This window comes from Oncorhynchus kisutch, linkage group LG8 (assembly GCF_002021735.2).
Source record: "Oncorhynchus kisutch isolate 150728-3 linkage group LG8, Okis_V2, whole genome shotgun sequence".
Taxonomy (NCBI): Eukaryota; Metazoa; Chordata; class Actinopteri; order Salmoniformes; family Salmonidae; genus Oncorhynchus; species Oncorhynchus kisutch.
The window spans coordinates 53,834,581-53,851,765 of NC_034181.2; the positions used below are offsets into that span (position 1 = coordinate 53,834,581).

The 17,185-nt window shown below is 41.7% G+C and overlaps 1 protein-coding gene across 2 annotated transcripts in view; it reads right to left on the bottom strand.

The window, feature by feature from the left end:
* LOC109895300 (SH3 and multiple ankyrin repeat domains protein 2) overlaps positions 1-17,185 on the bottom strand; it is a 63,269-nt gene that overhangs the window by 21,536 nt on the left and 24,548 nt on the right. The window contains exons 3-7 of one of the 2 annotated variants that reach the window (XM_031830559.1): positions 8,663-8,798; positions 8,393-8,473; positions 3,145-3,168; positions 314-420; positions 88-211 (exon numbers count right to left, since the gene is read on the bottom strand). In XM_031830559.1, the coding sequence (XP_031686419.1) occupies positions 88-211; positions 314-420; positions 3,145-3,168; positions 8,393-8,473; positions 8,663-8,798 (472 nt within the window). The remainder of the gene's footprint in view (positions 1-87; positions 212-313; positions 421-3,144; positions 3,169-8,392; positions 8,474-8,662; positions 8,799-17,185) is intronic. The other variant, XM_031830560.1, reaches the window with a different exon arrangement.

Consider the following 17,185-nt stretch of genomic DNA (forward strand, 5'->3'; position numbering starts at 1 on the left):
TAATTTGTTCACATCACACTTAATGAAGCCAGTTACTCTCTGGAAACGGTAATCATGGTAAAGTGGGGCCATACATTAGACACACACCTATGGACTTCTGTCTCCTCATGGTGCCACCCTTGGCAAGTATGCCCAGGAATGCTCCCCCTCTAGGACTGCCTGGCATGGTGGATGGTACCACTGCCACACCCCCCTGGCGGTCGTACATGGACTGTAAACCAGAGTTGGGTAGGGTTAGAGTATTGATCAATACTATGCTTTAGATAGAAACGTCTGCTAAATGGCATATATTATACTGTGTGGAGTAACTCACATTCATGTCAGTAGGCGTGACCAAACAGCGGCTGGAGGGGCGTGGCTTAATGGTGGCCACCTTCGTGTCCACGGCATTCTGGGAAGGTGACACCTCGTCCACTTTATCTGCAAAACAAACCCCACCCCCTATGAGTGACAGGGTAAATAGGGCGGGACTTCTTTAATCCTAAAAATGTCACGGGCCAAATGCGGTTGCAAGCCAGTCATTTTCATGATCCCTTCCTCAGTTTCCAAACTAAATTGAGGCTGAAACAGAGAAAGAATAAACACAATAAAATAAAATAAAAAACATGTAATTTTGGTAAGAGGCCAGCCTTGGAAGCCGTGCAAGCCTTTAAACTTATATTATGTAATATTTAGTTGTATTTGTTTTTGGAAAGCCTCCATGCATTTGGGGATGTTACTGTACTTAGAGTGACTTGAAAACATATCCTCTTCTTCTGACCATCTACACACAGAGGGAAGAGAGTGGAATCAGCCTTAACCTGGAATTAGATTACTAACAACCTCTAACACACGCACACACACACAGAATCATACAGACATACACATATATTCTGAAACTATGGGTGACTTCTTCTATCTGGCTATTTTCTGAGGCATGATGTGTATAGATTCAGTTACTGATGCCACTTCATTAAAAACCACTCCAATTTCATCCTTATCCCATGCAATCTGTTATGCTGTGTAGATCCTGCTATATAACATTATTGCCAATCTGTTGCCAACTTTTCTAATCATATAGGATTGAAGCCTACAGATGTATTATAATTCATGTTGCAGGATGAACAAAACAGATGGCATGAACTCCAGTTTTTACAGACCAGTTTTGAGATGTGAAAACCTCTGACAAACTTTGGTTTTGGGGTGAACTATCCATTTAGTAGTTCATGAGTTACCTGAATAAACCAAAGTTCAACATTTCACCTATGTGACGATGCGTCTGACATAAGCAATGTTTGAAATTCAATACCATGATGTCACATTATTGAGTCTGATGTCCATTCAGTATGCACAGAGATTAGACTGGAATAAAATCATGCATTCTCATTGGTGCAAACAATTACATTCAATGACAAATCAACTTACTACTTACTGTAAGTTACAGTACTTGTTGTCAGGGTTGGGGTCAATTCCATTTCATTTCCAGTCAATTCCGGAAGTGCACTGATATTCCGAATTGGAATTTCGTTTACTTTTTGAACAGTCACAGTCGGTATTCACGTAACAATAAGGAATTCCCCTCGACCACGGCCACAAATGGGGGAAAACCAAAAATTATTTCCCATTGACCCCCATTGTAAAAGAGGCAACTTCAATGTTGATTTTTTGTTAAACAGAAATAACAGAACATGCTGAAAAGCTGCTGTGTTGTTCAATGTACAGTACATGTAGCCAGGTCGAAAATCCCGACCTACAGTTCGCAATGCTCCCACATAGAGAAGAGCCCTGTGGCTTCAGGCTATTCGGTGTGGGAGAGCGGGAAATGTGGAGACGCGGTGTCCAAGTAGGCTACGTGTGAAAAACATTGAATCACAGGTAAGACATTTAACTTGTTTAGTACAGTCTGTTTGTAACTCCACCCACTACTTGTAGCTGTATAGTCCGTTTGTTTGTGTGGTTGATCTTGGCTAGCTTAATGATCCGGTTGGCAGCTAGCAGCATCGTCATGAAAAGGTGCATGATGGAAGTTTTTCTAACATGCTGACCACACCGCTCGTGTCGCGTGCTGGCCACACCGCTCATGTCGAGTTGAAAAATAAATGTACACATACATGTTACTCAATCATTGCACCCACACTGCTCGCATGCGCTAAAATAGAAGTCAGTTCTATTTGTGTTGCAAGTCCTGGTTCTCCCGTCTCCTCATTGGTTTATGGAAGCATATATACCCACGTGCCATCTCCTCATTGGTTGTACCCACGTGGGTGATTGAAAGATGAACTGAGGTCGGTCGGTCGCTTGTGGTAATATACCTTATTATGAAAGTTAGATGCGAACCGTGATATTAAGTCCAAAGAAGAAAAAGCCTGGAAGGAGGAGAGATGACTAGAAATGACGGTTGACCGTTTTATGTGCGGATTAATTTTCGGAGTAGAGGAACTTGTGCATTTCAGGTAAAATAACAACTCAACGTTTATATCCCAGGACAAATTAGCAAGCAACAGCAAGCTAGCTAAATAGGACAAATTAGCTAGAAACTGCAAGCTAGCGAGCTAAATTGCCATAAATGTTTAATGCTTTTAGACCTGTCCCCAAATTAATATAATTGGTTCAGAGTTGGTTTTGATATTTCAACCTGCGTGTCGTGATCGCGTTTGGGTGCATGCGGACGTTTGGGGGCATGGTGTAAGTAGTGAGAACGCTAGAGAGCAGGCAATGTTGAAAAATAATCTTCAGACATGTCGTACTTTTCTTAAATGTAGTTTTGGAATGAACTAAAACAAGCAGACAACAACTAAATTGGTTTGAAATGGGGTAACCTAGGTATCCACAGGTTGTTTTCCCCACAGTCGGACAGGATCGCTACGTTCTATTTAATACCGACTGGGTCTATTGACCGGAATTTGAACGGAACTGACCCCAACCCTGCTTGTTGTACTGACATTATCATGCAAATATTACCAGACAATGACATACTGAGTAGGTATCTTTCTCAGGGGGAAAACACATTTGTAAATGAAACAAACCACTTTGTAAATATAATAAAAAAAGATTGTTAATACAGTCAATAAAACCAAGCTATACAAGTCAGTGATTTGTGGGTTAGTGCTCAAGTCATCCATCCAACATACTGTACTTTGTGTGAAACATGCCTACGTAACTTACCACCTTTCTTTTTCCTTAGTGTGGCTTGGGAGGGATAGAGAAAGAGTGTTCTGTATTTGATATGTGTATTTGACCCGGGTCTGATGAAAAGTACACGACATGGCAAAAAGTATGTGGACACATCTTCAAATGAGTGGATTCGGCTATTTCAGCCAAACCCGTTGCTGACAGGTGTATAAAATCGAGCACATAAACATTTGCAGTAGAATGCCATCTTTCCAACAAGTCCGTTTGTCAAATTTCTGCCTTGCTAGAGCTACCCAAGTCAACTGTAAGTGCTGTTATTGTGACGTGGAAACGTCTAGGAGCAACAACGGCTCAGCCACTAAGTGGTAGGCCATACAAGCTCACAGAACAGGACCACTGATTGCTGAAGAGCGTAGCGTGTAAAAATTGACTGTCCTCTGTTGGGGGTTACCCTGGAGGTCGGGTGTGGGGCTACACCAATGCCATGATTACTGTATATATGTGATGACCTTTGTATACTTGCAATGCGCAATGATGGAAAAGTACTGGGTAATGGAGATGTAGTGCTTTAGTTCTCAGGCTGAGAACTGCCTGCACCTGCTGAGTCACGCAGCCTCAAGGCCGAGATAGTAGAGTGAGAAACCACAGTCTAGACATGTTTTTCTCATCTTAGATACTTTGTATCTAATCCAATGCAACAATGTTAAGGTATGATTGAGGTAGGTTGTCCACACCAACTAGTATAAGGAGGGATGTCTCCTGTTTCGCCACACAGATCTTTACTATAGACTACTGAGGTATTCTGTATGTGAATCTCTGTCTGCAATTGCATTTTGTTACTAGAGTTTTATACTAAGTTTCCTGTGTCTGTGTCATCTATCTGGAAGACTGAAACCTACATCACCCCATGCAAAGGACCACCCAACACCTCGCTTGCAACACTCACTACCGAGTTTCAAACTGCCTCTGGAAGCAACGTCAGCACAATAACTGTTCATCGGGCACTTCATGAAATGGGTTTCCATGGCCAAGCAGCCACACACAAGCCTAAAATCACCATGCGCAATGCCAAGCGTCAGTTGGAGTGGTGTAAAGCCCGCCGCCATTGGACTGGAGTGTTGAATCACACTTCACCATCTGGCAGTCCAATGGATGAAACTGGGTTTGGTGGATACCAGGAGAACGCTATCTACCCGAATGCATAGTGCAAACTGTAAAGTTTGGTGGAGGAGGAATAATGGTCTGGAGCTGTTTCATGGTTCGGGGTAGGCCCCTTAGTTCCAGTATAGGGGAATCTTAACGCTACTGCATACAATGACATTCTAGACGATTCTGTGCTTCCAACTTTGTGGCAACAGTTTAGGGAAGACCCTTTCCTGTTTCAGCATGACAATGCCCCTGTGCACAAAGCGAGGTCCATAGAGAAATGGTTTGTTGAGATCGGTGTGAAAGAACTTGACTGGCCTGCACAGAGCCTGCACTCCATCTAACACCTTGGGGATGAATTGGAACGCCGACTGCGAGACATGCCTAATCGACCAACATCAGTGACCGACCTCACTAATGCTCTTGTGGCTGAATGGAAGCATGTCCCCGCAGCAATGTTCCAACATCTAGAGGAAGGCCTTCCCAGAAGAATGGAGGCTGTTATAGCAGCAAAGGGGGGACCAACTCCATATTAATGCCCATGATTTTGGAATGAGATGTTTGACGAGCAGGAGTTCACATACTTTTTGTAAATGTATAAGCATGAAAAGCAAAATACCGAATTTGTAATGAGCAGCCATAGAGATAGAACTTTATGACATTTTCTATCCGATACAGCAAAGAAAAGACGGTATTAAAATAGCAATGAATAGCAAAATTAGTAGTAGAATTCATGCATGTGTCAACTGAGATCAGGGACGTACTGTACAAGTGAAACTGGCCTGACACTTTCAGTTCAGAAAAATCTCCCTCTTTCTCTTCACGTCTCCTCTTCTCTCTATTCCCAGCCTTTCCCCTCTCCCTTCATTTATCTGCTCCCTCTATCTCAATCTCTCTTTTCCTTTCCTCCCACTGTGGTCGTTCAGTAGTGTTATTGATTTATTAAGTGTTTCTCCTGTTTCCTACCTTGCACACAGTGCTAATTTCGTCAACAATAACTATGATGAAAAACACTTGTCAACTACCTATTTTTCCTGACAAAAACTATGACAATAAACAAGACAAGAGGCCCTGGAAAAAAACTACAAGTTACTTTTCATTTTAGCCGATGAAAATGTGACGAAACCAGAATTCCACATGAGAGTAATGGACATTTAATTTGACATGAAGTTAATTTTTATCTGTTTTGTCCAATCCTAAGCATGCATGCATCCATAATATTTCATCCAATCCTCTCATTGACAGAATTGACATCTTTCAGTTGGCAGGTCCGATTGAGCTGATCTGCCTGGCTCTCCCAGTCAATCTTATGAACTGATGAGAAGCCAGGACACTTGACTTGTAACTACCCTCAACTAGAAACAATGTTTACTCTCTCTCTTATTTTCATGTAGGCTATTTTTGCTTTGATCACATCAAAAGCTCTATTTTCCCATGTGCACTGTTATTCATTCATCTGTGCTGCAGCTCTTACGCCACGTTCCCCAAATGTGAGTCATGGTTGCTTTTTTCCTAAGGGAAAAACTAATGCTATATGTTGAATATTAGGAGTACAGTAATACTTCTGGTATTTTTGTAAATGCTCAAATTCTAGCCCCTTCAAGGAAACTGCTGTTATTTACCCCCTGGGGAATAAATCTGAGATGTAAATTGTTTAACCTGTAGCCAAGGCTTTATGGTCTATATCAAGGGGGGGCAAACTACTGCCTGCTGGGCGCTTCAATCTGGCCCACGAGACATAATATATATATTTAAAAAAATATATATACAGTATATATATTTATATATACATCTATATATATATATTCTTTTTTTTGTTGCCTTTTTTTCTCCCCAATTTCATGGTATCCAATTGGTCGTTACAGTCTTGTACCATCGCTGTAACTCCCGTACGGACTCGGGAGAGGTGAAGGTCAAGAGCCACGCGTCCTCCGAAACACAACCCAGCCAAGCCGCACTGCTTCTTGACACAATGCCCGCTTAACCTGGAAGCCAACTGCACCACCTGGCAAATGTGTCAGTATCCATGTGCCCGGCCAGCCACAGGAGTCGCTAGAGCGCGATGGGACAAGGAAATCTCAGCCTGACAAAACCCTCTCCTAACTCAGACGACACTGGGCCAATTGTGCACCGCCTCATGGGTCTCCCAGTCACGGCCAGCTGTGACACAGCCTGGGATCGAACCCGGGTCTGTAGTGACACCTCAAGCACTTTTGATGCAGTGCCTTAGACCGCTGCGCCACTCGGGAGGCCCCCGCAAATTGATTTTAACAAACAATGGCCCTCGAGCTCACCCCTGGTCTATATGGTTAATTATGAATGGCAATCTGCCACAATATCAATGTTGCCAGCTAAGGTATACAAGTGGATAGTAGATCTAGTTGGACGAGACGATCTGAAAGTACACATGATGGAAGTCAACCCCAGGCTAGGGTGGGGGGTTATAAATGACATCCTGTTTCTTTGTTCTACCTCCTAGCAGAACATCTATGATTTGTCCTTTTCAAATAAATCTATTCCTCTTGCTTTGGAGTTTGTGTATTGAATAATAACATCAACTGCTAACAGTACCATCTAAAATTCAGCAAAATATATTTTTCATAACAAAAAAGATGGTATTTTCAGCTATTTGAAGCTGGTGCGCAAAACCGAAAGTAAAAGACGCAAAAACTAAACTTAGGAACAGGAAGCATAGAAATAGCCAACTTATTACATATCTACTGCTTCTTAGACTTGCTTTCAAAGCGAATGACAGATCTATAACTCACATTTCTATATGAATTTGGTCCGGTAACCCAAAAAGTTACATATTGCAGCTTTAATAGAAAAAAAGTATTATGTGACTAAAATGGCTGTGTCTAAAACCACACCGAAATTGTCCCGAATTTAATTCAAACTAACGAAGGATGACATGACTAAATTGTGACTAAGACTAAAACTACATCTTAAAATAGCGGCCAAAATTAACACCACAAGTTTCATTGACCCTCTCTCTGTTTCTCTCTATCTCTCTCTCTCTCTCTCTCTCTCTCTCTCTCTCTCTCTCTCTTTTCTCTCTCCCTGGTTCCCTCCCATTTTCCCTCTCAGTTTCTCAGTTTCTCCCAATTCCTTGTATTTGAGCTCTCTCTTCTCTCTCCCTCTCTCCTCCTCCTCCTCTTCTTTCTCTGTTTCCCTTTCCCCTAGCTGAGTTAGCAGGGTGGTGCTATAGCGTAGCGTGCGTCCCTAGCTGCCCACCAGTTCCTCCTCCTCTCACCAGTATTCTAAAGCAACCCGTCTCAGAAGCGCTGACTGTTCCCTCTGTCAGAACACATTACCATCACACTGCGCTCCCATTCAACACAAGGGCCCTCAAATGAGATCTTAGCCCACCACACATGCACCCATACACACCTGCATACACACACTCACAAACGCAGACACACACCCACACACGCAGATATACGCTCTCACACAGACACACGCACACAGACACACGCACACACACACACACACACACACACACACACACACACACACACACACACACACACACACACACACACACACACACACACACACACACACACACACACACACACACACACACACACACACACACACACACACACACAAACGTGTTTGTCTTTCTAACTCGAAGACGCTAATGCAACTCTAATGCCATCTTTACAACTAGCCAGATACTCGTTTCCATGGTAGTTAAGCAAAGAAAATGATCTGTGGAGGTATTTTCACAAACGACCGCTCCTCATGCAATGACGCAGCAAATCACTGTGAGAAATCTGTAATAAATAATAGCAAAAAATATGACAATCTAAAACAATACATGGTTAACATAATTAACAGGATGTTTTGGTTTGAACCAATGGGCTTGACACTACAGCTTAGCTTCAGGTTCAAAAGATGAATAAAATGTCAATGAATCAGCATGTTGAATATGTTGAATATTAGATGCCCTTCCCACACCAGTATGCTACATACTGTATGTTCAGCTCCACTCCTTACCTTTACTGACTTCCACTAATGGCAGATAAATAACAAACCAATAGGGACAGAAGGGAAAGATCAAAAAGAGGGCGTGGTTAAAGAGGCTCGTCTCAGTGACTCCTTTGTGAGAGCCTATCAGCTTGCTCCTTACCTAGTTCTTCCAGTTCAGAGGTCATAGACTTGGAGCGCATAGACAGGGCGGTTGTGGGGGCTCTCTTTGGCGGTGGGGGGGCTAAGAGAAAGAGAGAGATGGAGAGAGATAAAGAGAGAGAGAGGCAGAGACAGAAAAATTAATTCGGAATTTTATTGGCACATTTCAACACACAACATCCATTTAGCGTTTTTGGTTGTTGGGGCAGCATTGTGCTGCTACTGAGGTGGCGCGTACCTTTTTCTAGCATAGCATAAAGTGGTGTAGTACCTTTTTTGCGTGCGGTGTCCTCAGGGTCCATATTCCTGCTGACCGTTACCACTTTGATGATGAGGCTGTTCCCTGCATGACGGATCATGTTGACCACCTGCCTGTGGCCCACCTTCACCACATTCTCCTGGTTGACCTAACAACACACACAACACACACTCTTACAATACACATATTTATACATCTGTGCTCTAACACACACACACACACATGCACACACACACACACACACACAAACACACATATACAACAGTATAAAACAAAACAGATATGACAGTGTGAATTTGGTCCAGTAACCATGGAAACCTAATCCATTCAGACATTCCAGATCAGAATGTGTGTGAGTGAACCCATGGCAACAGTAATCACAGGCACCACGTTCACTTGTAATGCCAGAGCACAGACCCCATGTGATACTAACAGACAGAGAGAGAGAGAGAGAGAGTGAGAAAAAGAGATATTTAGGGAATTTGATACATTGTATCAGAAAGACAACCAAGTTGTTCCTTACATATATTTTTTACAAAAGAAACTGTTGAACTATTCAACATTTTAACAAATGGGGATCACACAATACTAAAACTGGAATGACATTCTCAGTAACGGCTGCACAAAAAGAACTGTGTGCAAACCACGCCCTCCAAACATTCGAATGAGCATCTGCCTCTAACTGGGCTTGGTGTGGGCTGGCTTGTGTAGGGCTGATAAGGGATAGCCTGTGTTTGGCTATTCTAGGCTAACCCGTGTCAAGCTGGTGTGAGCTTGGTGCGGGCTAACCCACATTGGGCTTGGTGTGGGCTAGCCTGTGGTGGGTTGGTGTAGGCTATTCCGTGTTGTGCTGGCCTGTGTTGGGTTTATGTGGGCTAGCCTGTGTTGGACTTACATGGGATTGGTGTGGGCTAGCCTGTGTAGGAATTTGTTGTGGGCTAGCAGGTGTTGAGTTGGTGTGGGCTAGCCTGTGTAGGAATTTGTTGTGGGCTAGCAGGTGTTGAGTTGGTGTGGGCTAGCCTGTGTAGGAATTGTTGTGGGCTAGCAGGTGTTGGCTTGGTGTGGGCTTTGTGTGTGCTACTGTGCTTTTTTTTTAACCTTGTTAGCTCAGGGATTCAACCAGCAACCTTTCGGTTACTGGCCCAACGCTCTAACCACTAGGCTACCTGCCGCCTCTTGCAACAGCTGCATAGTGCAGATCCCTGCCTATAACAAGTTTGAGGGAGTTCGTCCCTTCTAACCTCCCCGTGGTATTGTGCTATATTCTGTCGAAAACCAGTTAAATTTAAGAAGACCACGAATGGGGATTTTAGTGCTCAATCTAATTAATGCTGAATATGATTTTTTTATAGGCCTAATCCACCGACGTCAGTTCAACATCTAGTTTTCATTTATATTTGGTTAAATTGTCAACTAACGTGAATTCAATGTCAAATCAACCAAATAATTCACCATGCCATTGGATTTAGGTTAAAAGTCGGGTGAAAAAAGGACTAAATCCCCTTAAGTTCTTGCCTTTTTGCAAATTCAATAAATTTCCAATGTTGATTCAATATCATCACGTTGAATTGTTTGGTTGGAATGACATGTAAATAATGCTGATTCAACCAGTTTTTGCCCAGTGGGAATGGACACATGCTCTAACTCGCACACCTTTGATAGACTTAACACCTGCAAATTATTGCGATATTATAGTGACACCAACAAAAATGTAAACAATATATAGGCCTGTAGCAAATGCAGCATACAACATACATTTTTCACATGCAAATACAATAGCACTTTCGGTAGTACTCGGTAGCATGCCATTCCGAGAGCAGCATTTATTTTTCAACTCGAAGAAATGAGTCCAATCAAGTGCTTAATGACAACAAAATCATGAACAACAGAATAGTCTAATAAGTCCTCCGTTGTGGGGTTATGCTCAGGTAAAACAATTTGGCTAATCTATATTTTCATATTTCCAAGTCATCTTCTTGAATATCAAGGGGGTATTATTATTGGAATGACTGAAAATCTAACAGACTCGGTTTCTTTATGTAAAGATATAACCTAATCGTATTATTGTCTGTAGTAGAAAACAATGGGTTAGAAGATGCCAACATAACCAACCCATAAGGTGAAATGCAACAGCATTTATGGCCAGCTATGTAAACTCTAACATTGATTTATCCCTCAACAGATGTACTTCAATTGGTAATGTTCATTATTGTCTTCTTCTAATGCCTCTTAAGCAGGTTGACATTTATTGGGGTGAGTCTTGTCCTTGCGGCAGAACTGAGCGATTTCCACTAGATGGGCCAGCTGCAAAGTAAAAATGGGCTATAATTGTAACAATTAATGATAACAAAAATGTGTTTTTTTTGTCTTCATTTTAAGGTTAGCGTTAGGCTTAGAAGTGTGGTTAAGGTTAGGATTAAGGTTAAAAATGAGATTTTATGACATTGTGGATGTGCCAGCTAGTGACCACTCTCCAGAACAAGATTCAAGACGAAAAACGCGAACCTGCGCCTCTTAGGTGGAAGAGGTATAAAAGTAACTGGAAGTAATTTGATTACGTTACTGAGCTTTGGTAATTCAAAAGTTATGTTACTGACTACATTTTTGGACAGGCAACTAGTAACTGTAATGGATTACATTTAGAAACAAATCTACCCAACCCTGGGTACCAATTTGAGTTTGAGTTTTTCCAACCACATCTTAACTAGCGTTGAATGGCGGGAACCCGGTTACTAGCTATGGTCACTAGCTGGCACATCCACAATGTCATCAAATCTGATTTTTACCTAACCGTAACACTAACTTTAACCACACTTCTAAGCCACTTCATCTCATATGTATATATTTTATTCTATTCTGCTGTATCTTAGTCTATGCCGCTCCGACATTGCTCATCCAAATATTTACATATTCTTAATTCCTTTCCTTTACTTTGGATTTGTGTGCATTGTGTGTATTGTTGTGAAATTGTTAGATATTATTTGTTAGATATTACTGCACTGTTGGAGCTAGAAACACAAGCATTTCGCTACACCCTCAATAACATCTGCGAAACACGTTTATAGTGACCAATAAAGCCACTCCCTTTTCCTGGGATAACTGTGAGTACTGGTACATTTATAATAACTTATTCATATGAACAGCATGGTGTGAAATGGAACTGTTAAATTAGGCTATATGTGATGTCTAAATCTGGTTTCTGCATGATGAATCAACACTCAAGGTGGGGACAGACAGCCCATCTCAGTATGGAGCGTAGTTCACAATGCATGCAGACTTAGAGTATTCATATCATCCGGTAGGCCTACACTTGATGTAGCATAGCATATGCTACAGTAATATAAAGACAGATTGCGTGTCTAATTTCACCATCTCCATCTGGCTTTCGGGGGTCACCTTGTTTTTTAATGGAAAAGATGATGCTTTTTTAAATTGTAGCTGCAGAGTTTTAAAACAGCCTATCACTCGAATATCCTTGCACTCTCGCAGTCCTTCTCTCTCTCCATCAACTCCATTCAAATTGCATCCAAAATACATAATCCTGTTCTAGATTGATATATAGCCCTATCTATAAATGTCCTACCCTACCTCCTTTCAGTTAATACATTCTATGCTGTATTAGCCTTATATTTAGCTAATTATTGATGGGTTATGCATAATATGCTTCTAATCTATAGCCTCTGTATCTTGCGCAATACGCAAGCACCTGTGCTCCTCTGGCCTCTCCTTAAATGTTTTTTTCCTTAGCTCTTGGGAGTCCCATGCAGTAAAAGCTAGACTAGAATTGCTTACTGGACATTATTTTTTTTTGAGCATTTCTTATTCTAATAGACTATTCAAAAAGGGGCGTAACCTCTTTTTTTGCGGAATGTTAAATACAGCAGCCAATAGAAATCACGGGTAGTTTGAAAGAGGAGCAAAAAGGCGATGGCGGTAGGCTATAGCAGTTATTTATTCAGACCCCCATAACCATTCAATCTTCGTGTCGAGAAGTGAAAGTATTCTGCATATAATTCTAGTCATATATTATTCAAGAATGTCATTAGAATTAAGAAGATAAAGGACAGAACTTACTGGAGGTAGGCTAATAACATTAGGGGAAACATTATGAAAGGTATATACAGTGGTTCTTCCTTTAGAAGTTTTGAGCTTATGCCATGGCCGTTAGTGGTAGATGGTGGCATTCTGTCATTGCACCACACTATCACAAGGGGGAGTTAGAGCGCTTTTTTATCTGTAGTCTAAACTGTGGCACAAATTGACTGTTCGTAAAATTCACAGCTGTCCCATATAGATTGCAAAATATTTGGGAAGAGATTTTCGATGTACCGATTCCATGGCACATGGTTTATGAATTGACACGCAATTTTCCGTTCCTCTTGACAGCCCTAATATTAAAAACAGTCAAATGCATTCTCTCCGTCGCCCACACACACTTTAAACATTTGGATAATAAATAATTTAAAGCATATTGAAGATAGAAGCCGCCTCTAAATGAGTTCCGAGAGGTAACGATTATTATTATTATTAACCCTGCATTATAATTATATAAAAGCCCCTTAGATATTCTCACAGACCAGAAATAAATCCTATTCATAATGAATAATCAGATGTGTGTTGAAAGCTTGATTTGATTTTACTTACACAAGATGAAGTCGGAAGTTTACATGCACCTTAGCCAAATACATTTAAACTCAGATTTTCACAATTGCTGACATTTAATCCTAGTAAAAATTACCGGTTCTTTGGTCAGTTACAGTGCCTTGCGAAAGTATTCGGCCCTCTTGAACTTTGCGACCTTTTGCCACATTTCAGGCTTCAAACATAAAGATATAAAACTGTATTTTTTTGTGAAGAATCAACAACAAGTGGGACACAATCATGAAGTGGAACGACATTTATTGGATATTTCAAACTTTTTGACAAATCAAAAACTGAAAAATTATTCAGCCCCCTTAAGTTAATACTTTGTAGCGCCACCTTTCGCTGCGATTACAGCTGTAAGTCGCTTGGGGTATGTCTCTATCAGTTTTGCACATCGAGAGACTGAAATATTTCCCATTCCTCCTTGCAAAACAGCTCGAGCTCAGTGAGGTTGGATGGAGAGCATTTGTGAACAGCAGTTTTCAGTTCTTTCCACAGATTCTCGATTGGATTCAGGTCTGGACTTTGACTTGGCCATTCTAACACCTGGATATGTTTATTTTTGCACCATTCCATTGTAGATTTTGCTTTATGTTTTGGATCATTGTCTTGTTGGAAGACAAATCTCCGTCCCAGTCTCAGGTCTTTTGCAGACTCCATCAGGTTTTCTTCCAGAATGGTCCTGTATTTGGCTCCATCCATCTTCCCATCAATTTTAACCATCTTCCCTGTCCCTGCTGAAGAAAAGCAGACCCAAACCATGATGCTGCCACCACCATGTTTGACAGTGGGGATGGTGTGTTCAGGGTGATGTGCTGTGTTGCTTTTACGCCAAACATAACGTTTTGCATTGTTGCCAAAAAGTTCAATTTTGGTTTCATCTGACCAGAGCACCTTCTTCCACATGTTTGGTGTGTCTCCCAGGTGGCTTGTGGCAAACTTTAAACAACACTTTTTATGGATATCTTTAAGAAATGGCTTTCTTCTTTCCACTCTTCCATAAAGGCCCGATTTGTGCAATACATGACTGATTGTTGTCCTATGGACAGAGTCTCCCACCTCAGCTGTAGATCTCTGCAGTTCATCCAGAGTGATCATGGGCCTCTTGGCTGCATCTCTGATCAGTCTTCTCCTTGTATGAGCTGAAAGTTTAGAGGGACGGCCAGGTCTTGGTAGATTTGCAGTGGTCTGATACTCCTTCCATTTCAATATTATCGCTTGCACAGTGCTCCTTGGGATGTTTAAAGCTTGGGAAATCTTTTTGTATCCAAATCCGGCTTTAAACTTCTTCACAACAGTATCTCGGACCTGCCTGGTGTGTTCCTTGTTCTTCATGATGCTCTCTGCGCTTTTAACGGACCTCTGAGACTATCACAGTGCAGGTGCATTTATACGGAGACTTGATTACACACAGGTGGATTGTATTTATCATCATTAGTCATTTAGGTCAACATTGGATCATTCAGAGATCCTCACTGAACTTCTGGAGAGAGTTTGCTGCACTGAAAGTAAAGGGGCTGAATAATTTTGCACGCCCAATTTTTCAGTTTTTGATTTGTTAAAAAAGTTTGAAATATCCAATAAATGTCGTTCCACTTCATGATTGTGTCCCACTTGTTGTTGATTCTTCACAAAAAAATACAGTTTTATATCTTTATGTTTGAAGCCTGAAATGTGGCAAAAGGTCGCAAAGTTCAAGGGGGCCGAATACTTTCGCAAGGCACTGTAGGATCACAACTTTATTTTAAGAATAATAGTAGAGAGAAAGATTTATTTCAGGTTTTATTTCTTTCATCACATTCCCAGTGGATCAGAAGTTTACATACACTCAATTAATATTTGATAGCATTGCCTTTAAATTGTTTAACTTCGGTCAAATGTTTCGGGTAGCATTCCACAAGCTTCCCACAATAAGGTGGGTGAATTTTGGCCCATTCCTCCTGACAGAGCTGGTGTAACTGAGTCAGGTTTGTCGGCATCCTTGCTCACACATGCTTTTTCAGTTCTGCCCACAAATGTTCTATAGGATTGAGGTCAGGGCTTTGTGATGGCCACTCCATTACCTTAACTTTGCTGTCCTTAAGCCATTTTGCCACAACTTTGGAAGTATGCTTGGGGTCACTGTGCATTTGGAAGACCCATTTGCGACCAAGCTTTAACTTCCTGACTGATGTATTGAGATGTTACTTCAATATATCCACCCAATTTTCCTCCTCATGATGCCATCTATTTTGTGACGTGCACCAATCCCTCTTGCAGCAAAGCACCCCCACAACATGATGCTGCCACCCCCGTGCTTCACGGTTGGGATGGTGTTCTACGGCTTGCAAGCATCCCCCTTTTTTCCTCCAAACATAACGATGGTCATTACAACCACCTGAGGCACACGCTCCAGCAGGTGTATCTCACTGATCATCCCTAAAGCCAACACCTAATTTGGCCGCCTTTCGTTCCAGTTCTCTGCTGCCTGTGACTGGAACGAATTGCAAAAATCGCTGAAGTTGGAGACTTTTATCTCCCTCACCAACTTCAAACATCTGCTATCTGAGCAGCTAACCGATCGCTGCAGCTGTACATAGGCTATCGGTAAAAAGCCCACCCAATTTACCTACCTCATCCCCATACTGTTTATATTTATTTACTTTTCTGCTCTTTTGCACACCAGTATCTCTACCTGTACATGACCATGTGATAATTTATCACTCCAGTGTTAATCTGCAAAATTTTAATTATTCGCCTACCTCCTCATGCCATTTGCACACAATGTATATAGAATCTCTTTTTTTTCTACTGTGTTATTGACTTGTTAATTGTTTACTCCATGTGTAACTCTGTGTTGTCTGTTCACACTGCTATGCTTTATCTTGGCCAGGTCGCAGTTGTAAATGAGAACTTGTTCTCAACTAGCCTACCTGGTTAAATAAAGGTGAAAAAAATCAAATAAAATAAAACAATTCCCTGATCCCCCCCCCTCTACGCAGATGACACTATTCTGTATACATCTGGCCCTTCTTTGGACACTGTGTTAACAAACCTCCAAACGAGATTCAATGCCATGCAACACTCCTTCCATGGCCTCCAACTAGTAAACACTAGTAAAACTAAATGCATGTTTTTCAACCAATCGCTGTCCGCACTCGCCCGCCCAACTATTATCACTACTCTGGGCGGTTATGACTTAGAATATTTGGACAACTACAAATACCTAGGTGTCTGGCTACACTGTAAACATATTAAACATCTCCAATCCAAAATTAAATCTAGAATCGGCTTCCTATTTCGCAACAAAGCCTCCTTCACTCACGCTGCCAAACATACCCTCGTAAAATCGACTTCGGCGATGTCATTTACAAAATAGCCTCCAACTCTACTCAGCAAACTGGATGCAGTCTATCACAGTGCCATCCGTTTTGTCACCAAAGCCCAATATACTACCCACTACTGCGACCTGTATGCTCTCGTCGGCTGGTCCTCGCTACATATTCGTCGCCAGACCCACTGGCTCCAGGTCATCTATAAGTCTTTGCTAGGTAAAAGCTCTGCCTTATCTCAGCTCACTGGTCACCATAACAACACCCACCCGTAGCACGCGCTCCATTGCTGAAGTTGGAGACTTATATCTCCCTCACTAACTTTAAGCATCCGCTATCTGAGCAGCTTATCGATCGCTGCAGCTGTACACAGCCCATCTGTAAATAGCCCATCCAATCTTCCTACCTCATCCCCATATTGTTTTTATGGACGCTTTTGCTCTTTTGCACACCAGTATTTCTACTTGCACATCATCATCTGCACATATATCACTCCAGTGTGAATTTGCTAAATTGTAATTACATCGCTACTATGGCATATTTATTGCCTTACCTCCTCACACCATTTGCACACACTGTA